Source organism: Bos indicus, chromosome 6 (assembly GCF_029378745.1).
Source record: "Bos indicus isolate NIAB-ARS_2022 breed Sahiwal x Tharparkar chromosome 6, NIAB-ARS_B.indTharparkar_mat_pri_1.0, whole genome shotgun sequence".
NCBI lineage: Eukaryota > Metazoa > Chordata > Mammalia > Artiodactyla > Bovidae > Bos > Bos indicus.
Genome location: NC_091765.1, coordinates 14061970 through 14086855, shown reverse-complemented (window position 1 = coordinate 14086855; position 24886 = coordinate 14061970). Strand labels below are relative to the sequence as shown.

Here is a 24886-nt window from a genome sequence, read left to right as displayed (position 1 = left end):
ATGATAATAAACATTTAGTCATGGTAGTATACCATTCTCTTTTACTAAACCTGTCTGCCATCTCTGCACACATATACACATAATAAAAAGTATTCTGATCTGTCCTAACTCCTGGATTTTTCCATCTCCCAAAGGGGTGCTTTCTGTTACAGAATCCTGACACACCAGGAACCCACAGTGTGAGGTTTGGATCCCCATGGGAGGATGGCGGGTGTTCTCTGCCACCAGTTTAGGCAACAATAACAGGATCCACATTATAAGTGAAAGTTTTAAAATTTCAGGCACTTGCAGTAGTAAAGGACTTTGAGGGACTCTGACCTGTACCAACTTGTATACTGTAATAGTTAGAAGACATACAGTTAATGGAATGTGGTCATATCTTTGGAGCAGGTATTACATAGGAGACACTTATTTGACTGCATGTGAGTTTCACTAGTAGAAGCAGAAAAAAATGATTAGAATGTTTAAATTTCAGCTTTATTCAGATATAATTGACATAATTGTAAGACATATAAAGTATGCATCATGGTGATTTGACATATGTATACATTGTGAGGAGAAATTAAAATTAAAGTCAATATTTGGCCCTAGTTGGAACAGTTAATTTAATGGATTATTTGGTTGATGTATATATGAAGTATATTGTTTTTCATTTTCTTCCTCTAATTTTTGCAGGCATGGCTTTGTATAAACATATATGATCCCACCGGGGCTTTCCACATGGCACTGGTGGTAAAGAACCTGCCTGCCAGTGCAAGAGATGTAAGAGACATGGGTTCGATCCCTGGGTCAGGAAGATCCCCTGGAGGAGGGCCTGGCAACCCACTCCAGTATTCTTGGCTGGAGAATCCCATGAACAGAGGAGCCTGGTGGGCTACAGTCCATGGGGCCACAGAGAGACACGACTGGAGCAACTTGGCATGCATGCATGCATGTGATCCCACCATCTAGAGATAACCACTCAGCAAAACGGCATATATCTTTTTAGATTTTTGTTGTTTTGTGGAATCTTATATGTTTATACATTTTCTTTAACAAAATTGGGAACATGCTCTTATAGATTATTTAACACACCAGTGTTTTAACAAGATATTTTTCTTGATACAGTAAAAATAATGAGATAAAATTTTAAATTTAATTGTATTCTATGTAATAAATATATATAAATTAACTTACAATTACAAGTTTCGTAACTGTTAGGACCAATAGAAAATTATGAGTTGACTAAACACTTCAACTGCGTTTAAAAATCGGGGCTATCTGTATTCTTTTGTAAGTTCGATGTTTCCTTTTTGTAAATATAAGATGCTGTATATTGGCGAATTTAAAGTTGCTTTTGAGGAAATAATTTTTATTATATTATAAACTACAGTAACTCAGTTTTAGCATTAATTGTAATTTTTAAAGTTGTTATTCTGTTTTTCTTCCCAGATCCAAGTATTTTAGAACATGCTCAAGAGGTGAGCACTTAACTATAGAGGTAAGTAGTGTTGTAAATCTGATTGGATAAAAGTACCTTGAGAAGGGCAAGAGGGACTTTTTTTTTTTTTATTAAGGGGGAAGGATGTGGACCTAAATTTAGTATGGACTATTGATATTTCAGTATTATCCATGCTGGTGAAGAAGGAAAGAATTGGAGTGGTGGGGGAAGTGTAAATGGGGAAAATAAGTTTGCAGAAGACTAAGGTCCTGTTCTTCTAACAGAATTGCTTAAGAGAGAGTGTTTTTGTGTTTTGTTTTTGTCTTTTCTGCCCTGCACAACTGAGGTTGAGGGTACTCTTGTATCGGTTACAGTGGCTTAGTAGGCTGTGAGTCTAGACATCATTGGCCTGTCCTAGTAGAGGTGTGACAGAATCAAAGCAGCAAGTTGATTTGAAGCAACTCTACAAAAAGAGTCACTGAGTTGATTATTCTTTGTTACGTAAAACATAATGACAGAATCCGCCATTTGCTCAGACCCTACTATGCCCCAGCCTTCACCATATAGTTGATCAGTGTCATTGCACATTCTTGCCACAATTCTGTGGAACAGGTGGATGTCACCTTGCTTTATGGGTGAGAATCAGAGGCTTAGACAGGAGAAGAAATTGGACTACATTACAACACTTATATGTGGCAGAACTTATACCCAATCTACAACTGCCTTTTATATAAAATAAAGAAACATGTGAACCAGGAATTAGGTTTGTTTGTTTGTTTTTAATAAATTACAAACTGGCACAAAATATAAGTTCAAAGTAATAATGCTAAACACTTTAAAGTCCTCACTTTAGATTCTTGTAGTTTATAAACATTTTGAATTCACTGTTTCCTGATCTTTAAACAACAAAAAAAATATTAACAGTTAAATATATTTTCTTTTCTTTCAAGTAGTCACATATCATATTATTTCTATTTAAAGTATAAATATTTTCATAATATAATTTAACATGATAACTTTCATTTGGTCTTTTGACATGATAGCATTCATCACATTATGATCAAAGTTTTTACATTTGTATCTCTAGAAAGACACTGTATTTAGAAATAACAACTACCATCTTGATTTTCAGTGAATCGTTATATGAATGAATAGATGAATAAATAAAAACATAAGAGAAATTCTTGAATATCTTTTAGTTCTATTTCTTGAGGGACTTACAATATTAAATAATTCTTTCTGAACTCAGGTGAATTAGGAAATTCTAGCAGTGTGGACTTAAAAGATCCATGAAATAGATAATTCACCTAGTTCAGATGAAAGTTTTGGTGTATAAGTTTCTGATTTATGTAGAAAATTGCTGTAATTTTCCATTTTCTTTTTAATAAAAGTCATAAATGATGTATTCTTGTCTTGGCTATCTTGTTTAATAAATCAAATGAAATGGTGTATAAAGAGATACATTACTTATATTTTATCTTATAAAATAAAGGTATATTATTTTTGAAATGAAAAAATAACTTAAAATTTTTTGTGAGACATGTACCTTACACAAATATTCATCCTAACACTTTCTTTCTTGTTGTTTCAGTTTGAGAATCTAGTAGAAAGTGATGAAGTAAGTATTTTCACAGTAGTAGATAATCCAATTTGTTCTCATAGAGCATCTCACTACTTCTGACAGTTATTTTTTAACATTTTCATTATGTTATCTTTTCTTTTAGAATTTTTAACATTTTAGTTCTTAGTTTTACTTTTTAGTCCCTTATTTCCTTCTCTTACTAATTTATATTAGCAAATTATTCAGAATTTTCTATGATGAAACATATGTAACACAGCCTATGTATTACATATGTATATACAGCCTCTGTAAAATATCACATATGTATATAATATATATAGTTTCATCTATCATTTATATATGTGTTTATATATACATATATTTAAAACAGGTTTTTACAATATTCTGTAGAACTTGAGGAACTTTAAGAAAAGATATTTCTAACATTTTGCCACTAAGTAGGTTAAATTCCTCAATGATCCAGAGTAAACCATTCTTTGACCCATCAGATCAGATCAGATCAGTCGCTCAGTCGTGTCCAACTCCTTGCGACTCCATGAATCGCAGCACGCCAGGCCTTCCTGTCCATCACCAACTCCATAGTTTTCACAAATTTCTGAGGGTAGAATTTATATATGTTTGTTTTACAATCACTTTCTGACTTTAGCCATTCTTTTTATCAGTTTTCTTTTTGTTTATTTTTACATTTCACCTCATCTAAAAATCAATTTTAAGATGTATACCAAGTACAGAAATGTTAAAATGGAAAGAAAAAGTACGTTTTAGAATTAGTGCAATGTGGTATATGTTTCTTAGGCACTGGTATAGTTATAGAGTTTTAGTTTGTGTGTTAATTTCCATCTTTACTAATTATATGAGTTTGTGCAAATTACTTAACCTTCCTTGAGCTTCTCACATCTCTAAAGTGAATGCATATAGAAGAGCATTGCGGGTTTTGTCTTTCTTTATCATTTTTGTTTTCTGAGGAAAGAGGAAAATATATTACATCAAATTTAAATTATTCTTTAGCCCAGCATTTCCCATAGTGTGTACATGATACTAGTCTCAGTATAAATTAGCATTTTAAAGGTTCTGAGAAGAACTCTTAAAGAAATTGCTAAAGAACTGTTAAAATGATTTCAACTTGTCCAATTTAGCATTTCCCAAATTAATTTGGGTATAAATCCATTTTTAAAATAGTAATACATATTTATTATCATCTGATAGAACATATTTGAGAAACTCTTTTAACCTTTTGTTTTCCCAGTAAAATTTCTCCCAAATAGTTTTAATGTTTCATAGAATCTAGTTTCTTTCCCTTTTCAGAAGTAACTTTAATTTTGTGTATTTTTTTAAACAAACACTTACCATGGTATTTTTAAAGTTTCTGACAAGTACTAAATGTAAGAGTTCTCTTAACCTTCAATACAATTCATCCTCACATTTTATTACATTTTTTTAAAAAAGAATGTGATTCCTTGTGTTTTCCTAAGGCACGTTTTGTTGGTTTGAGTTTGTCTGCTGACCAGTCTGTCATAGTGTTTGGTTTAATTGAATGTCATGTCCTGCTTTGTAGTGCTTTTTCCTAAGTTGATGTGACCATTTGGAATTTTCTTTCTGCAGTTACTTAGTCATGTATTTTAGTTGTGGGAAGTGAGTAGCTCAGATATGTAAGAAATGCATAAATCCGTGGTAATTATGTTCTATAAAGTTGTCATGAATGCTCAATTAGTGAATACTAGAACACTACTCCTAGGGAAAATACAGCATTATCTTCCTGCAAGCTTCTGATCACCTTTTTATCAGCTGAACAACGTATAACCTTGTTTTGTGTTTCTGTTTGACATCTTATTTTTAATGTATACTATTGATTCATTAACTTTGAACTGACTATGCACAGCACTTAATAATTTATGCCTGAATGTAGCTTATCAAACACATATATTTTCTCCATAAACTATATCATAACTTCTCGTGTGATTAGGAACAATAGATAGCACTTTAGCACTACACATGGGGGTCATTTTAAACAGCAAAATCAGCAACCAAAAAAAGCACAAAAAAGTGGCATTGTGTAGGCTGCAAAGAGGGCACCCAGCAAGTGCTGACGCAGGGAGGCAGAGCGTCGCCTTCTGCTTGAGCTGGGGATGTGCACATCAGGCAGCTTGGATTGCTGCTGCTCTGGTCATGCTCATGAACGACCACAAGAGTGCAGCAAGTATTGGTTTTGATGTTACAAATAAATTTTAGCTCATTGGTGAATTTGCAGTTTTAGAATCTGCAAATAATGAAGATCAGTTGTGAACGATCAGAGCATAGAGAGTATCTGTCTAGTACCATCTTGAACCCAGAAGTTCATTTGATATATAGTAAATATTTGTTATTAAAAAATTGGGAAATGCTCAGCAATTGGTTGCTTTTTAATTAAGATAGATATTAAAGTAAATTCTGCCTTTGAGAAATAGTAAAATGTTAAAGCTTTTTATTGAAAAGAGTTTTAGTAATGAAATCTGTTAAAGATAGATAAGCAGAAAATATTTCGACTAAATAAAAATTTTATTGGCTTGCCTTAAATAGAATTCAGCTAGTAAAATTTGTGTAATTGTTTAATTAATTCTTGTACAGGGAGAAAGCCCAGGAAGCAGTCATAGGTAAGGCGTTTTGTTTTTTTTTAAACAAACTACTTCTATGTAAACTATAATAAGCTTCTAAAAATCCAGGCTGTGTCATCTGCTTGCTTTGAGGCATTGAACAGTTTACATTTCAGGACCTTGGTTATTTCTTTCTATAAGATTGAGATAAATAATAACATTTCAAAAGATTGTTTTAAACATTAAAGATTTTAATGTGCTTAAGTGCTTTCTTATTGAACCTAAGTTTTTATGTATATTTTAGTTTAAAAAACTATATTAATATCGATAAGTACATTTCTTTGAATTTTTTTAAACTTTATACCCCTTTTCCTTCCTTAATGACATTCTGAAACTTGTTTTACTAATCATGTTTTTCACTTTGTATAAATAATACCTCAAAACACTGAAAAAAAAAAAAAGCCCAGCAGAAGTTAGGGCTAGAGGAACAAATGTAGGAGGAGACATTACTATATACAGTGCTGGTTAAAACCATGATAATTATCAAGACCTAAGGCCTGGCGTGCTGCGATTCATGGGGTCGCAAAGAGTTGGACATGACTGAGCAACTGAACTGAACTGACTGAAGGTTGGAGAAGATGAGCAGGTGGGGTGGTTGGATCATGGAGAGAGAACATTGGTTTAGCAGTTTGAGGATTGAATAGACAGACACTAGAAGAGGATTCAGAAGACAATCAAGGAGCAGTGGGCAAAAGCAATCAGGAGAGCATAGAAAGCTAACAGATGGAGGGGAGGGAATAGCCAGCATTGCCACAGGACATGGAAGTAATAGTATAAGGACTTAAAACTGTCTATTTGGCAACATAGAAGCCACTGATTACCTAGTAATGAAAGCAGACTGCCATTTTTTGATGAGAGAATGGGAAGTAAGAACATAGAAGGTAAGAGAAACACAGTAGTTAAGAGCAAGGAGCTAGACTACTTGGGTTCAGATTCTAGCTTTGCCATGAACTATATGACTTACTTTGACATAATCTGTCTTTGTCTCATTTCCCTTATCTTACCTACCTTATAGGGTTGTTGCAAGAGTTAACATTAGTATATGTAAAGCACATAAAAGAGAACCTGACATATAGTAACTGCCAGATGTATTATCAATCAAACTTAATTTCAGACATTTTGGCTGAAATGGGAAAGAGAGGGAGCAGTAGTTAGAGATAGGTATGTGAGTGAGTGAAAGTCGCTCGGTCGTGTCCGACTCTTTGCGACCCCATGGACTGTAGCCTACCAGGCCCCTCCCTCCATGGGATTCTCCAGGCAAGAATACTGGAGTGGGTTGCCATTTCCTTCTCCAGGGGATCTTCCCGACCCAGGGATCGAACCCAGGTCTCCCACATTCCAGGCAGACGCTTTAACCTCTGAGCCACCAGGGAAGCCAGAGATAGGTATAGATCAATTGAAAGTTTTTCCTTCTTTCTTCTTTCCTTTCTTCCCGTCTTCACAAGGAAGAGAGGTGAAAACAGATAGGAAGAGTAGACTTAAGAAGAGAAGTGCTAATTGATGATGCAGCACCCCACAGAATTCTCTGGAGTGGGGCTGGGATAGGAGTAGCACCAGTGACAAATGAATCAAGTATAAGCAGGCTGGGTGACCCTGAACAAACTAAGAATGCGACTTGTGTAGAGGGAAGAGAGGAGAGAAGGGAGGATAGACCGAGGTAAGAGGAGCACTGGCAAGAAATTGAGGGATTTGATGGTTGGAGACATGTTTCCTCATGTCTCATAGTGGGGTGCAATTGACTTCTAAGAGAAGGGTTTTCATGAGGAACTTAAAGAGCGTGTATGTGAAGATTTTGAAGTAATTAGAATAGTATATGCGAGGAAGTTGGCCGCGTATAAGTAAAGGGTTATTGCTGGGGGCAGAGGCCCAGGTGTATGTTTGATTTTTTCTAGCAGCTCTCGGCAGGAAGAGCTAATCTTGGAAATGATCTAGAGTCAGAGAATGAGTAATCTGGGTGAATAAGGCACAAAGAAGGTTATGCAAGAAGGTGAATGTGTGGGTAAGAAAGTACTTCAGATTTGCCATGGGATCCATGTTGGTTGTAAGTGAAGTGAAGCCAGAAGATGATCAGGATAGATAAACAAGAGAGAAAAGGGAAGGATCAAGGGCCTGAGGTGGCCTGGGGGATTGAGCAGGATAAATAGGAGGGCAGTGGGTAAGAGAGTTAAGAATTCCAGAATGACATGAGGGCTGATATCAAGAGTATAGTGTACTGAGGTTTGTATTTTATGATGCACATCTTGGGATATGGTCAAAAAGAACCAGAGCCAAAGTAAAGGCACATGGAGTCCATGATTCTTTAAAGTTGATTGTAGTGCTAAAAAATACTCTTGATAGTATGTCATCTTCAACTTACGTACCAAATTAGTACATCAAAAAAAGTATTAGAATGTATGATTTCTTTTTTTTTACTCTTAAGAATAAAAAATTCAATCAGCATTGAATTGCTGATTTCTATATATAGAAAACTATAAAACACTGGTGAAAGAAATCAAAGAGGACACTAATAGATGGAGAAATATACCATGTTCATGGATTGGAAGAATCAATATAGTGAAAATGAGTATACTACCCAAAGCAATTTATAGATTCAATGCAATCCCTATCAAGCTACCAACAGTATTCTTCACAGAGCTAGAACAAATAATTTCACAATTTGTATGGAAATACAAAAAACCTCGAATAGCCAAAGCGATCTTGAGAAAGAAAAATGGAACTGGAGGAATCAACCTACCTGACTTCAAGCTCTACTACAAAGCCACAGTTATCAAGACAGTATGGTACTGGCACAAAGACAGAAATATAGATCAATGGAACAAAATAGAAAGCCCAGAGATAAATCCACGCACATATGGACACCTTATCTTTGACAAAGGAGGCAAGAATATACAATGGATTAAAGACAATCTCTTTAACAAGTGGTGCTGGGAAATCTGGTCAACCACTTGTAAAAGAATGAAACTAGAACACTTTCTAACACCATATACAAAAATAAACTCAAAATGGATTAAAGATCTCAACGTAAGACCAGAAACTATAAAACTCCTAGAGGAGAACATAGGCAAAACACTCTGTGACATACATCACAGCAGGATCCTCTATGACCCACCTCCCAGAATATTGGAAATAAAAGCAAAAATAAACAAATGGGACCTAATTAACCTTAAAAGCTTCTGCACATCAAAGGAAACTATTAGCAAGGTGAAAAGACAGCCTTCAGAATGGGAGAAAATAATAGCAAATGAAGCAACCGACAAACAACTAATCTCAAAAATATACAAGCAACTCCTACAGCTCAACTCCAGAAAAATAAATGACCCAATCAAAAAATGGGCCAAAGATCTAAATAGACATTTCTCCAAAGAAGACATACAGATGGCTAACAAACACATGAAAAGATGCTCAACATCACTCATTATCAGAGAAATGCAAATCAAAACCACTATGAGAACCATTTCACACCAGTCAGAATGGCTGCGATCCAAAAGTCTACAAATAATAAATGCTGGAGAGGGTGTGGAGAAAAGGGAACCCTCTTACACTGTTGGTGGGAATGCAAACTAGTACAGCCACTATGGAGAACAGTGTGGAGATTCCTTAAAAAACTGGAAATAGAACTGCCTTATGATCCAGCAATCCCACTGCTGGGCATACACACTGAGGAAACCAGAAGGGAAAGAGACACGTGTACCCCAGTGTTCATCGCAGCACTGTTTATAATAGCCAGGACATGGAAGCAACCTAGATGTCCATCAGCAGATGAATGGATAAGAAAGCTGTGGTACATATACACAATGGAGTATTACTCAGCCATTAAAAAGAATACATTTGAATCAGTTCTAATGAGGTGGATGAAACTGGAGCCTATTATACAGAGTGAAGTAAGCCAGAAGGAAAAACACCAATACAGTATACTAACGCATATATGTGGAATTTAGAAAGATGGTAACGATAACCCTGTATACGAGACAGCAAAAGAGACACTGATGTATAGAAAAAAAAAAAAAGAGAGAGAAAAGGGAAGGATCAAGGGCCTGAGGTGGCCTGGGGGATTGAGCAGGATAAATAGGAGGGCAGTGGGTAAGAGAGTTAAGAATTCCAGAATGACATGAGGGCTGATATCAAGAGTATAGTGTACTGAGGTTTGTATTTTATGATGCACATCTTGGGATATGGTCAAAAAGAACCAGAGCCAAAGTAAAGGCACATGGAGTCCATGTTTCTTTAAAGTTGATTGTAGTGCTAAAAAATACTCTTGATAGTATGTCATCTTCAACTTACATACCAAATTAGTACATTAAAAAAAGTATTAGAATGTATGATTTCTTTTTTTTTTACTCTTAAGAGTAAAAAATTCAATCAGCATTGAATTGCTTTAACACATTTTGACAGTAAAATTTCAGAATTTCACTGATTTTGTGAGTGTTTTATTTAAACTTGAACTTATCAGCACTTTTTTTTTTTTTTTTTTTACTTTCTTTCTCTTTTTCTGTGTAGGCCTCTTACTGAGGAAGAAATTGTTGACCTGAGAGAGAAGCATTATGATTCCATTGTTGAAAAACAGAAAGATCTTGATATGAAAATCCAAAAAGAGGTAATTAGTCTTATGTTGCTTAATATATTTTATCATGTCTCTGTTTATAGGAGAAAGGTGTTATTAAATAATATATTGCATATGAATAGTCATTGGGCCTAAATTTAGATATACGCAGATGAAAATTATTTAAAAGTTAAAAATTATTCCAACCTATAATAATTTGGCTCAGTTTGGTTTATCAGCAATCATATGCTGCCAGTAAGTGAAGAGAATACATCCTTCTGAAAATGATCTTCTGAACTCACAATTAGGCCCTGTGGTAAAATACCTGAACCTTCGTGTTTAAAACTAACATTAAACAATGATTGTGTTTCACAATAAATGGTTCATTTTTTTAAATCTTTCTGTTAGTCTTGGACTTAATTACTCTTAATAAGTGAACCAAGTACTTCTAACAATCATAAATGTTCTATTTTACTATATTTACAGAAATGGCCTATAATTAGTTTTGCTATTCATTAAACTAAATGGAATTAGTCATATTCCATTATACATTTAAAAATAGTCTGTTTAGTACCTGTTTAATACTAAATTATTTGCAATTAATCATTTTAACAGTGTTAAGCTACACAATAGATGCTAATATTAGGCTAAAGAAAAATATTGTGTTGGAATTTGATTTTTAAATTTGATTTGACTTGCAACAGATTATCACTAAAGCAGTTTGTATGCTACTATGAATGGCAGGAACTTAAATTTGGGATTAATTTTTTAATGATAGTAATAAAACTCAGGACACATGTATCAATATGACATGAACTTTGTGAAAGCTTACTTCACTTTGGTAGACAATGATATGATTGACCTTAGTTTTGAAGACCTTGAACTAACAAGGGCCCAAACAATAAACTAAGTAGGGTGATAGGCATTGGAATGATTGTTGAGAATGAAGATGACCGCATATTCTAAAGAAAGAAACAGTCTTGTATTTATGCAAACAAGATGCTCTACTTTATAACTCAACTTCTAAGAATTCTGTAACATGTTTGATACTATTTGAAATACTTTGTAAAAAGAGAAATTGAAATAGATCACAAAAATTTCAATTCTATTATGCTTTGTAGAGCTCAATTCTTTTTTTAATAATTTCTTTTTATTTTATAAATAGAAACATTTTATTTTTAGAGCAGTTAGACAGGTTCTGATTTTCGTTAATCCTTATTGTTTTGTTCATGTACAGTTAGCCTTACAAGAAGAGAAGTTAAGACTAGAAGAAGAAGCTTTATACGCTGCACAGCGTGAAGCAGCCAGGGCAGCAAAGCAGCGAAAGCTCTTGGAGGTGAGGGGAAGAGACCCCAGCGTATACTTAGGGCCGCTTTTCTCCTGATTTTCTCTGACAGATCTTAGTCGGGACATTTTTCCCCCTAGAATCAAGGGCTTCTTGTTAACAATGAATGTATTTATTCCTATACTCTTAGGGATTTTAAAGGCAAATTAGTGGGTCTTTAACAGCTAGAAATAGCATCAAATTTTATACTTGACATTGACTATTGTTTGGCTTTAAATTAGGAGAAGCTAATTCTTGTTAGGGTTTCCCAGGTGGCTCCATGGTAAAGAATCCACCTGCCAGTATAGGAGACACAGGTTCAATCCCTGGGTTGGGAAGATCCCCTGGAGAAAGAAATGACAACCCACTCCAGTATTCTTGCCTGGGAAATCCTATGGATAGAGGAGCCTGGCAGGCTACAGTCCAAGGGGTTGCAGAAGGTTGGACACCACTTAATGACGGAACAATACCAATTCTTCTTTATCCCAAAGAAGAAATTTACTTTTCCAAAATTCAGTATTCTTTTGGAAAAACAAATATACTCTTCAATGAAACACTGCAAAACTGACCTTTATATACAATTTCTGCAGCATTTTTAAGTTTATTCTTGTGAATTTCTTCCCCCCACCAATTTCTTGAACTGTTAAGAGTTTCTCATGCTTCCTAAAATTGGAGTAAGCTAAGTGATTTCACCACATAGGAATACTATATTTTTCATCTTTGTACTTTTGTCTTTGGGAAATTGACAATTTGGGTCTTGGGAAACCTTTGGCATATCATCAGAGAAAACAACAGTTTTATCATAATTTACCATGTGGTATTCAAATATGGCATTCTCATAATGCCAGACAAGCTTAATACCAGACATTTATGGAGCCCTGGCAGGAACTGTTTGGATTCGTTTACATGTTTTACCTTATTTAGTCCTCACAACAATCCTGGGAGAAAGATAGTGTTTTTAATCCCCATTTCACAGGTGATGAGACCAAGGAACAGAGATATTGAATAACTTAAGATCCTACAGCTAATAAATGGCAGAGCCAGTGTTCAAGCATCACTCAGCCAGTTTTCTGCTCAGTGTCTTGCACCGTCTTTGGCCCACATGAACTCTGCTGCGGTGTCAACTGAAGTGCAGAACAAGGATTATGTCACATAATAACTATTGTAACTTAGAGAAACTAAAAAGTCATGTATCATGTTTCTGTGTGATTTCTGTGTGACAAGTGCTCTCTCTCTTTCTCCTGTTTTCGGTGTTTTAACAGTTTAATCAGATTATATGAGGGAGTTTTATTTTGTTTAGTAAGTTCTAAGTAATGGCAAAGTTTTAAAATTAACTACCTTTTACTAAGAAAGTAAATTTTTTTCTGATTCTAATTTAACCATCTCTTTCTACTATAATTCTCTGCTGCTTGCTTTTAAAGACTAAAAAGGATTCCATATGCAGAATCTATTTGAGTTCTTGAGTTTTTTCTTCTTGAATAAGTAGATATGGGAACACATGCAGTCTGTACAGCATACACTGACACAGAGGATACACATTATGCAAATTCATTTGATTTTCACAATAGCCCTGTGAATTTGCTGGGGCAGTGCTATAGCCATCTGTAATTTACAGACGAAGAAACAGAAAATATAGGACATGCCAGGGACACATGACTAATAACTGTCAGAGCCACAACTCCTGACAGGTTTTCTAAATCCTTTGTTTTTATTATTTCTGAGTAAACTCAGCCAGATCTTTTAGTTCTTTTATTGCTACTTATTTCACCCAGAATAGAACTTCTTATACTGTTTTAACTATTACTTTCTTCCTCCTCACCTTTCCAGTTATTAGAAGTTCTTAGGTGCAATAAGGAAGTTACCAATATATATCTTTAAAGTTATTTTTAATAGCCCTATGAATATTCTGACCATGTAAGGATTATACACTGAAAAATTAAGAGAAATTCTACCCTTAAATAAGATGATATAGAAGTGAACGATGATGAATTTAAGGAAAAAGACTTCAATAGAGTAACTGTTTAAGTTTTAAAGTTTTGGCATTTCATGAATAGTTTTAGAAAATATAATTTTACAGTAGAGTGATCTTGTGTCGCATTATGTTTCCAAAGCAAGAAAGGCAGAGAGTTGTGCAGCGATGCCGTGCTTCCAACAATGGAGAATATCAAAGGTAAATAATGAAACATACTTCTTCCCTTTGTGGTAGGAAATATTATTTCTAAAGAGAAAGCATTTCATCTCTGGATGTTTATATACATGTTCGTGTGTACGTGCTCCATAAAAAGAACAGTTGTTTCTCGAAGATACTGTCTTGTAAAATACTGAGAACATTTGTTTCTTTATATTGGAAAATCATCATCATTTATTTTAAATTGACTTTATTGCATTCTTAAGAGTGATTACATCTTTCGTATAGAATATGATGCAATAGCACATTGAAATACCTTTGGATAAATTGTTTATGCCTTTCTTGTTTTTGTTTTCCTTAGCTCTTTTCTTAAAATAAAGTTTATGTGTGATCATTTTTTAGAAGATGTAATTTCAGTGTCACATTTCCAGGAGTGTTTCCTGCTCATCCAAAGAACCTCGTTCATGCTTCAGTAATGAAAATTATAGTTAGACTTATGGCTGAGCTTTGGATTTGACTTCAACACTAACCAAAATCTAACCAATATTATTTTCAGTTTATTGCTAGCACTAAGAAAAGACCTGTTTTGACTAGGGTATTCTGATTGTAAGTAATTATGAATTTGTGTGGGATATACCTTTTCTAATCAAAATGACATCATTTAACTTTAGCCTGCATTATGTTGTATTGACTATGAATATATTTTTAAAAATTCACTTTTATTACAGTCCAGGACCAGAAGATGACTTTGAATCTTGTTTGAGAAATATAAAGTCACAGTATGAAGTTTTTCGAAGTAGTAGTAAGTCTTTTAAAATATGTGGGTACATTTTAAAGTTACTTTATGCCACGTTAAACAGATAATTGAAGATCCTGACTCTGTTTTTCTCCAACTTCCTGCCCTTCAATTTGTGTTGCCCAAATAACTAGCTCTTAAATATACAGTTTTATTTTTAGTTTTTTAAAGGAGTTGGAGAAACAGAAACAAGCTCAGAGCTATAGAGAACAGATTTATGGTTGCCAAGGGGGAGGAGGGGTGGAGGAGAGATGGGGTAGGTGCTTGGGACTAGCAGATTCAAACTATTATACACAGAATGTGGAAACAGCAAGGCCCTCCTGTATGCACAGTGAATTATATTCTATGTCTTATAATAAACCATAGTAGAAAAGAATATGAATATATATATATATATAAAACTCACTTTGCTTTACAGCAGAAATTAACATGACCTTATAAATCAACTATACTTCAATAAAATAAATTTTAAAATAAAAGGAGTTGGAGTAAAGAAAAATCTCAGGCTATTTTTATAGTTACGTATAGGGAGTCTCGGAGAAGGCAATGGCAACCCACTCCAGTACTCTTACCTGGAAAATCCCATGGACGGAGGAGCCTGGTGGGCTGCAGTCCATGGGGTCGCTAAGAGTCGGACACGACTGAGCGACTTCACTTTCATTTTTCACTTTCATGCATTGGAGGAGGAAATGGCAACCCACTCCAGTGTTCTTGCCTGGAGAATCCCAGGGACAGGGGAGCCTGGCGGGCTGCCGTCTCGGGTTGCACAGAGTCAGACATGACCAAAGCGACTTAGCAGCAGCAGCGTAGGGAGTCTGGCCCTCCTTTTTCCATTGAGTTCATCATATTTGAAAAATTTGTAATTCATTTAAATTTGTGTATTTACTGTGCTAGATGACAAAAAAAAAAAAAAGTAAAAAGAAAGCGGGGGAAACCATTTATACTATTTCTAGCAGAAGCTTACCAATGTAGTGATTTCAGTAATTGTTTCTTACGATGTTAAACGAAGTAGTATTATTTGAAGAGAGATCATTATTGCAAAATAAATGGTTGTAGTAAAGGAGTATTGTGTCACTGCATCTAATTGGATTTGGTGTATATTCTAGGGCTCTCATCAGATGCCACAGTTTTGACACCAAATACAGAAAGCAGTTGTGATTTAATGACCAAAACTAAATCAACTAGTGGAAATGATGACAGCACATCTTTAGATCTAGAATGGGAAGATGAAGAAGGTATTTGAAAATTTTTATTTAATTTGTGTTAATTTATAGAAATCTGCTTTGTCTTTTACTTTCCTTAAACTAAAATGAATGTAAGGTCTTTAAAATTTCTTAGACTCTTATTGTATTAGTGATTATCATTTGTTGGTGAACTGTTTAGAAAGTTGCTTAATTCTTAATGTTTCTTGAGATTTAGAAAGAAAATGTTATTTTTCATTTTAAGATTTTTGTAACGCAGCCGCTTAACTCAGTAGGAATCACTGCCCCATTGTGAGCAACTGAATTAACTTTTTCTTCATAATGATGTGTGCTGCAGTCCATGGGGTCGCAAAGAGCTGGACACGACGGAGTGACTAAACTGAAATAAATACGCAGTTCGTTAGGTTTTTGGTAGTACAAAAGCCATAACACAGACGTGAATTAGAATTTTACTGGTATGTCTTTCTAGCTGTAGTACTTAAGATAGATTTCTTAATCTCTCTAAGCTGTAGTTCATCATAAAAAGGGAATTATAAAGCTGCTTTAAAGCATGATTATTCACTTATATACTGAGGGTCTAAAAAAACTTGGCACATAATAGGCATCTATAGGTATTTGAAGAAATGAAAACATGAATGTTGTGAGGATTAAATGAAATTTATGTAAAACCTCCAGCACATAGTGTGACACATAGCAAGTACTCAAAATTGTAGCTAAAATGTAGATTTTTTTTAAAGCTTTTTCACTGAATAAGGCCCAAGCCTCTATTTTTAAGAAATATATTAGTCGCTCAGTCATGTCTGACTCTGCGACCCCATGGACTGTAGCCCTCCAGGCTCCTCTGTCCATGAGATTCTCCAGGCAAGAATACTGGAGTGGATTGCCATTTCCTTCTCCAATTTTAAGAAATAGGTAATCCAAAAAGGAAGAACCAATTGCAAAATATAGGACTTTAAGAAAAATCATAAACATTAAATATTTCATAGAATTTTGAGATGGAGTAGACCTTAGATATCCTTTAGACAAGCCATTTAGTTTTATCAATAGAGAAACTGAATAACTTTAGCAAAGATTGCATTAAGTCTTCTTCTCAACTAAACACCATTTCTCCAGCCCTATATTTTTCTTATTATTTAGATCCCAATTAGAAAATTTTAAACTTAATTTTATTTTAACAACTTGTTCAATTTGATCTAAAGACTTTTCAGGTCTTTTAATTGCTGATTCTGTCATCCTCGCTGTATGCTAATTAAATTTTTAGATAACATGACTTTCAAGGTTATTTATTATTCAAGTCATTATAATGGAATTATTAAACTAGACTTCATAGAGGACAGAACTCACTAGAAACCTTATGATGTACAATTCAGCTTCCGTTAGACATAGTATTATTCAAAGACAAATCCTCAAAATTATATTAGTTCCCAGCTCCCATTTTTATCATGTCTACAAAGATGATGTAGTTTGCTAGGTTGAGTCTCTGATTTGGGGGGAGTCGTAACAGTGATAGATTAAATATATTTTTAATTATTGTAGGATTCGATTCTTTAAGCTCGGAAAACAAAATTGCTGAACGTGTCTAGGGAGTATTCTCTTACGCTCTTGTCCTTGATTTTAATTCTGTTCCCAGTGTGGATCCTACACACGCAGATCAAGGCTCTTTTCTGTCCTCCCTCTCTTCGTTCTGCCAAAATGATGTTTTTTTCTTCCAAGATTTTTGCTACTTTCACTTTACTGACCAGTTTCTTTCTGTTCAGAATTAGATCTGGAACAGTTTCCCCTAGAAATCTCTGTTTTGTTATGCTAGAGTCAGAATAGCAAAAGAGCACAGACTTTGAAGCCCAAGCGAATGGAGTCACATTCTTGCCCCACCGCCCCTGCAGCTGTGTGACCACGGGTGAATCACTGTCCTTCTCCTGCCCTGCTTCCCTCAGCTTCAGAATGGGGTGTAGTGACCGTGCTGTGTGTGTCTTCATAGAGTGGTTGAGGACCAGATCAGCTTCTATGTGTCATTTGCAAACAGTGTTAACTGGAACCTAGTAAGTTCTAGAAATGTGTACATTGTTATCATTATCATTAGAGTTATTATAACTCTGGGAAATGAAATTGTCATCTAGGTAGGAAAGAAGTTTGGCCCACACACTAACTTGGCCATATAAGACTAATAGCAATTGAAATCCTCCATCCATTCTGCTTTACTTACAGTTTTTCAGAAGTTTCATCTTATCAGTGTTACATCGAAACCATCCTTTGTTGAGTGCTAATGTTCACTATAGGATTAGACTTTAACATTTCCCTTAAAAAGTCTTCCATAGGATTGATTATAGAACTTGATTTAATTTTTAGGACATTTTTATTTTTGGCTGCACTGGGTCTTTACTCAAGATGCAGCTACTCTGTGGCAGTGCACCAGCTTCTCATCGTAGTGGCTTCTCCTGTTGCAGGGCACGGGCTCTCGGCACGCAGGCTTCAGTAGTTGTGGCTCACGGGCTTAACTGCCCCGTGCCATGTGGGATCTTCTAGACCAAGGATTAAACCCGTGTCCCTTGCATTGGCAGGCAGATTCTTGGTTAAGAAGAATCTTAACCAAGGAAGATTGGACTTACTGGACCACCAGGGAAGTCCAGGATTGGTTTTTTTAAGTTAATTCACACGTCAAGCCTGATAGTTTCAGTCTTTTAATAAAGTTTTTAAATCTTCACTAAGATTTCTAATAACTCTGCCCATATAATAGGAATGAATCGAATGCTTCCAATGAGAGAACGTTCCAAAACAGAGGAAGACATTCTCCGGGCAGCACTTAAGTATAGCTGCAAGAAGACTGGAAGTAATCCTACATCAGCCTCTGATGATTCCAATGGGCTGGAGTGGGAGAATGATTTTGTTAGTGCCGAAATGGATGATAATGGCAATTCCGAGTATTGTGGATTTGTAAATCCTGTATTAGAACTGTCCGATTCTGGTCTAAAGCAATATGATTCAGATCAACAAAAACGATAGGAAAAAATTGTGTGATCTTGTTTATCAGTTATGACCAAATGTTACAAACCAACTAGAATGTATAAATGGTTGTGCTGAGCCTTTTTGTGAGGGGAGGTAAGAAATTGTTTTGTAAATGCTTTTTAGAAAGGAATAGGAATGATAGGCTGTATCTGAACTGCTTCAGAATTAAGTGCAATTTCATCATCTGCCTTCTGCTTTTCCAAAACAATTGAATGGTTCTGTCATGCTACTAATGAAATTTATTTAACTCTTTAGCAATCCTGTTTACTATTTGTTGCTTTTCACTTTTTAAAATAGTTTTGTTGATTTTACTTCAAATGCTTCCTTAATCCTGTTTCAGTAGCTAACTGTGAAAATATTAAGGCATTTTGTGTTAATTCTCAGCAGACATGAAGGGAGCATGAAGAGGGACTGCCAGATTCAGACAGATTAGTGTTCCCTTTTCCAGCATTATTTATTCCTATGACTTACTTAAATTATGTCATCTAATAGTAAGCACAATTAATTTGAGTAGATGACCCTAAAGAAAGCCTGAAATATCAGTTTCTTCCTACACTTACTGCATATCCTAGTATACCAGTGTTCATTCAGTCTGAACAAAGGATATGATACATTGAAATAATCTTTCAGAATTTGGACACTTGAAGTTACTATCAAAAGATATTTAAGAAAATATATATACTTAGGTTTTTCACTTCCTTTTCTGTGCCACTATAAATGAATGTTGCATTTAGTCAATTGATACATTAAATTTCTAGCTGTCATTTTTAAAAATTCTATATTTCCAGTGAATGGTCTTGAAAGATTTTACATGGAACATATTCTCTGTGCATGGTTTATTAAGAAAGGAAAACCTAAAAAAGATAATACGGGTATTTCAAAGTAAATAAAATCCTTTTTGATATGAAAGAATCTCATTGATTTCATTAAGCTTTCCTTTGCCTTGTAATACAAGGTACTTTAATAGGATGGAACTAAGTAAATCAATATATAACTGCATTTTATGATATACAATTAACTTTTTTTGCTCTAAAGTTTATGTATCAATTTAAGAGACCAAGGATATAGCACACTCTATTGCTTGTCTTGATTTTGCTGAGGATTGAGTATGATTTTAGTAAGCAAACTTTTTTCAAATTTTCCTTAGTTTTTTTTTTTTTCTTGCAACAATGACAGTGCATGTTCTCAAAAATATAGGAAGGTCCAGATATAAATAGTAACTTAAAGTTCTTGCCGTACTTTAAAAAACAATCATGTGGCCCTTTCAATATTTGAACAGCTGGGCCATGACATCTATAGTTTTGTCTCCTTTTTTTAATCTCAGAAATAAATATGACACTCTAAATATGTAAATATATTAGGTAATGCTGTTATTTATGTCTCTTAACATAATTTAAGTTGTAGCTATGTCATTGGAAATATTTTAAAGATAATCTATATTCACCTTGCCTGTGTTATGCTTTTTAAAGTTTGTATACATAAGATGTATATTTTTGGTTTGGCATAAGCTACTATTGTAATTTTTCTTGGCATTTTGTTCATAAAGAATTTTTTGAAGGAATGGTGACTTCTCAAAGATTGTGAATAAACACATTTTTACATTTAAAAATAATAAATTATTTGATTATTACTAGTTTTACACCATAAACATGCAACAATTTTGACTCCTGACAGAGCTATTTTATTGAAGACAAAAAGGAATGAATTAGTAAAGCAGGATGGAACTAAAGTTGAAAATGTTTGTGTTTGAACTGCTAAGAAAAGGATATCAATTTATCAATTTTCTTGCTTTATATGTTTATAGAAAACACTAGAATAACATTCATTTATTCAGCAAATATTGGAGAATCTACTATATCCGGTAGGATGTTAGGAAGAGTGAATTTTATTTAATGTATAATAGGAAGCCACTAATTTTTGTAAGCCAGAGTATGCAGTGATAAGATTTGCATATTTGAAAAATTCCTCTATGGGTGAATGTATGGTACTCCCAGTGGCACATGGAGTGGCTTGGATTGATAATTGCTGTAGGAATGCACAGTACATTAACTGCAGAGGTAGACCAACAAGATTTTTTTTCCAGTTTTATTGAGATGTAATTGACACGGAGCACTATATGAGTTTAAGGTATGCAGCATAATTTGACCTACGTACCTCATGAAATGATTATCACAATGAATTTAGTGAACATTTATCGTGTTATACATATAAAATTAAATAGGAAAAAGTTATTTTTATTGTGATGAGAGCTTAGTATTTACTGTTTTAACTTTCATATATAACATACAGCAGCATTTACTTTATTTATCATGTTGTACTGCTGCTGCTACTGCTAAGTCACTTCAGTCGTGTCCGACTCTGTGCGACCCCATAGACGGCAGCCCACCAGCCTCCGCCGTCCCTGGGATTCTCCAGGCAAGAACACTGGAGTGGGTTGCCATTTCCTTCTCCAATGCAGGAAAGTGAAAAGTGAAAGTGAAGTCGCTCAGTCACGTCCGACTCCCAGCGACCCCACGGACGGCAGCCCACCAGGCTCCTCCGTCCATGGGATTTTCCAGGCAAGAGTACTGGAGTGGGGTGCCATTGCCTTCTCCGTCATGTTGTACATTATATCCCTAGTACTTATTTATCTTACAACTGAAAATTTGTAACTTTTGACTGCCCTCTTCCAACTCACCCTTCCCTTCCCCTCCACTGCTGTTAATCGCAAATCTGATCTGTTTTTTGTTTTGTATTATTTTTGAAGTATAATTGGCCTACAACCCTGTCAGTTCCTGTTACATAACATAATGATTTGGTATTCCTATTATACATTTCAGAATGATTACCACAGTAAATCTAGTTATCATCTGTCACCATACAAAGATATTATTACATAGTTATTGACTTTTCCCCACACTGTGTATTTCATACCCATTACTCATTTATTTTGCAACTGGAAGTTTTTACCTCATAATCTCTCTCACCTATTTCTTTACTCCCTTTACCTACCCACCCCCGCTTTGGGAACCAGTTGTTTATTCTCTATGACAGTTTTTGTTATGTTTGATTATTTGTGTTTTAGATTCCACATATAGTGAAATCACAGAGTATTCGTCTTTCCCTGACTTATTTCACTTAGCATCATACCCTCTAGGTCCATCCATGTCGTTGCAAAAGGAAAGACTTTGTCCTTTTTTATGGTTGAGTGATACACACACATCTTTATCCATTTACCTACTGATGGGCACTTTGGGTGCTTCCATCTCTCTGCTATTGTAAGTAATGCTACAGTGAGCACTGGAGTGTGTATATCCTTTCTAACTAGTGTTTTTATTTTCTTCAGATAAGTATCCAGAGTAGAACTGCTGAATCATATCGTAGTTCTGTTTTTAATTTTTTGAGGAATTTCCACACTGTTCTCTGTAGTGGCTGCACCAATTTCCATCCCCACCAGAAGTTCACAAGTGTTCCCTCTTCTACACATCTATTCAGCTTGTTATTTCTTGTCTTTTTAATAATAGCCATTCTGACAGATGTGAGGTAATATCTTATTGTGGTTTTGATTTGCACTCCCCTAATGATTAGTGATATTGAGCATCTTTTCATGTGCCCGTTGGCCATCTGTATGTCATCTTTGGAAAAACATCTTTAGATCCTCTGCCCCTTAACTGTTGGGTGATGCAGTCAGCATGGGGCCCTTGTGACCTTGCTCACTTTGCATATCCACATAGCAACACTCAACCATAGCCAAAAACACATCTTGACAGAAAGCCCTATGATCCTCCCTGGAACATGGCAAGACAGGCAGTCTTAGAGGAGCCACACAGGGCCATTTATCATCTGCCTCATATCTTGTAGAAGGCTGCCATGAGGCAATTTCTGATCCCACTCGCTGGTTCCAGGGTGGCATGGGATTTCCACATTCAGGTACAGTATGTAGGCTAATAAAACTGTTTGGTTGGAGTTTACAGTTGGCCCCTCAATAACAGACCTACCCTCCACTTAAGGCATCTGTCATCCGGCCCCCCTGGTTCAGTGTCAGCTAGGGACATCCCTAGCGACCCGAGATGTGGGTCACTGACTCGACACTGGCCTTGCTTTTGCTGTCAGTGAGTAATAAACTCTCTAAATCTATTTGAGCTCATTGCCTCCCTACTGGCCAAGTCTGTGGAAGGATGACAGCCAAACCTAGCGGCTGCAGCTAACTCTTGACAATAACTTCTGGTTTCTGACTTAGATGTAGTAGGAGGTACAGTATGAGGAATGAAAGTTCCGTTTTGGAAAGTTAAATCTGAGGTATCTATAAAAAACAGAAATGAAGATGTCAAGTAGGTGATGGGGGTATATGTGTGCAGCTTAGAGAATGGGTACAAGTTTAGGAGTCAGTAGTAGGAGAAGGAAATGGCAACCCACTTCAGTAGTCTTGCCTGGAGAATCCCAGGGACAGAGGAGCCTAGTGGGCTGCTGTCTATGGGGTCGCACAGAGTCAGACATGACTGAAGCGACTTAGCAGCAGCAGCAGTAGGTGAATAGTAATGTTAAGTCATTATTCCAGCTGAGATCCTCCTGAGGAAGCCGGCAGAGAAGCCCAACTAAGTGCTGACCTTTTAGAAGTCAGGGATAGAGAATGGGTCAGAAGCAGCAGATATGGGAGGAATTTGAGGAACCAAAGAACGGTGTCACCAGAGTCAGAAAAAGAGAGGAGTCAGTGATATCAAGTGTAACTTGGGCGCTGAGAGAAAGGACAGCTGCATCAGGTGGGTCTGGGGACAGGAATATTTGTTGCTTGTGATCATTTTTTCAAATGAAAGGATGGAAACTGAGAAGTATCTTGTAAGAGATGAAGAATACAGAATGGTCAGTGTAGGCAATTTATTTGAAAAGTTGCTGTCAGAGCAAGAAACGGGGTAACTGGAGGGTATGTGGAGTTGTGTGAGGGTTCAGATGCTAGAACTTTTAAAATGATATAATCAGGAATTACACCTGCTTTCACTTTTTTAATCCAGTAATTGGAGAAATACATCTTTTTAGTACAGGTCCGAATTTTCATTTTACTTTAAAGATGTCCTAGTCATAATTTTAGAACACAGACATCTAAAAAAGACTATATCAAATATATTAATAGTGTTCTCCCATATTCATTTACTTGGTACCTCTGATTAATTATCTGGCAGTAAAGGAGGTCATGAAAGAGTTCAGTATCAAACACAGATTTCCGGTATCTGACTCTTATACCCTCAGGAAGTATTAAAGCTGAAAATGAAATAAAATTGGAAAAATGATATTAAATTTTTATGTGAGACTTTTAATATTACAAATTAAAGGAGTTCTTTCTGACACTCAGAAGTAAGCAGTACTGTCTTTTGTAATAAGTCTTTTATATGCAACCGCTAAATATAAGGGCCTGCTTGTGCTCACTGCTATTCATAATAACATGTACTATGTGTAACAGTGTGGTGAGGTCTCGCCACACTTTAGTTCAGTTGTTTTTCACAGAAACCCTTCACAGAAGGCACTGTTTCCTGCTTTCTCAGAAGAGGAAACTGAAACTCAGAGCTAATGACAAGTTACACAGGAAATGGTAGCTAAACCCAAGCAGTATGATTCAGAGCCCACACTCAGCACTACACAGAATTGTTTTTTTTGAGGCTTTTCTGAAGTTTGGAGGCTTTTTAACTATTAGACTAAGTCTGTCTTACTTTGGATGACTGAAAGATTGTTTTGAGATATAAAAATTCATATTATTGCAAAAAGGCATTTTGACTTAAGGTAAAGTTCCATGATCATTTTTTGGCCACGCTGTGTGGCTGGCAGGAGTCTCACTTCCCTAACCAGGGACTGAACCGGTATCCTCAGCAGTGAAAGCAAGGAGTCCTAACCACTGGACAGCCAGGGAATTCCCACGTCATACCTCATCTTGACTATCTAACCTCAGAAGTTACCTGTTTTAAAACGTTACCACCTTGAGCTTCCCTGGTGGCTCAGTGGTAAGGAATCCATCTGCCAGTGCAGGAGACCAGGTTTGACCCCTGCTCTGGGAAGATTCCCACGTGCCGCAGAGCAACTAAGCCCGTGCACCCAACTACTGAGCCCACGTACCACAACTACTAAAGCCCACGCACCCTAGAGCCCGTGCCCCACAAGTCGATCCACCGCAATGAGAAGCTCGTGCACTGCAACTAGAGAGGAGCTCCTGCTCACCTCAACTGGAGAAAAAGACCACAGAGCAACACAGAGCCAGCACCGCCAGGAATAAAACAGTTTTTAAAAAAATGTTAC

The 24886-nt window shown here is 35.7% G+C and overlaps 1 protein-coding gene across 3 annotated transcripts in view; it reads left to right on the top strand.

Annotated features, from left to right (window-relative positions):
• The window catches only part of AP1AR (adaptor related protein complex 1 associated regulatory protein), a 34730-nt gene extending 10777 nt beyond the window's left edge, over window positions 1-23953 (top strand). Inside the window, exons 2-10 of one of the 3 annotated variants that reach the window (XM_019962299.2) lie at window positions 1432-1480; window positions 3012-3038; window positions 5607-5632; window positions 10130-10226; window positions 11410-11508; window positions 13608-13666; window positions 14353-14426; window positions 15527-15655; window positions 18357-23953. In XM_019962299.2, the coding sequence (XP_019817858.2) occupies window positions 1432-1480; window positions 3012-3038; window positions 5607-5632; window positions 10130-10226; window positions 11410-11508; window positions 13608-13666; window positions 14353-14426; window positions 15527-15655; window positions 18357-18622 (826 nt within the window). In that variant the 3' untranslated portion in view covers window positions 18623-23953. Of the gene's footprint in view, window positions 1-1431; window positions 1481-3011; window positions 3039-5606; window positions 5633-10129; window positions 10227-11409; window positions 11509-13607; window positions 13667-14352; window positions 14427-15526; window positions 15656-18356 lie in introns of those variants that run through there. The other 2 variants (XM_070791062.1, XM_019962300.2) reach the window with 2 other exon arrangements.
• Window positions 23954-24886: the final 933 nt, after the last annotated feature.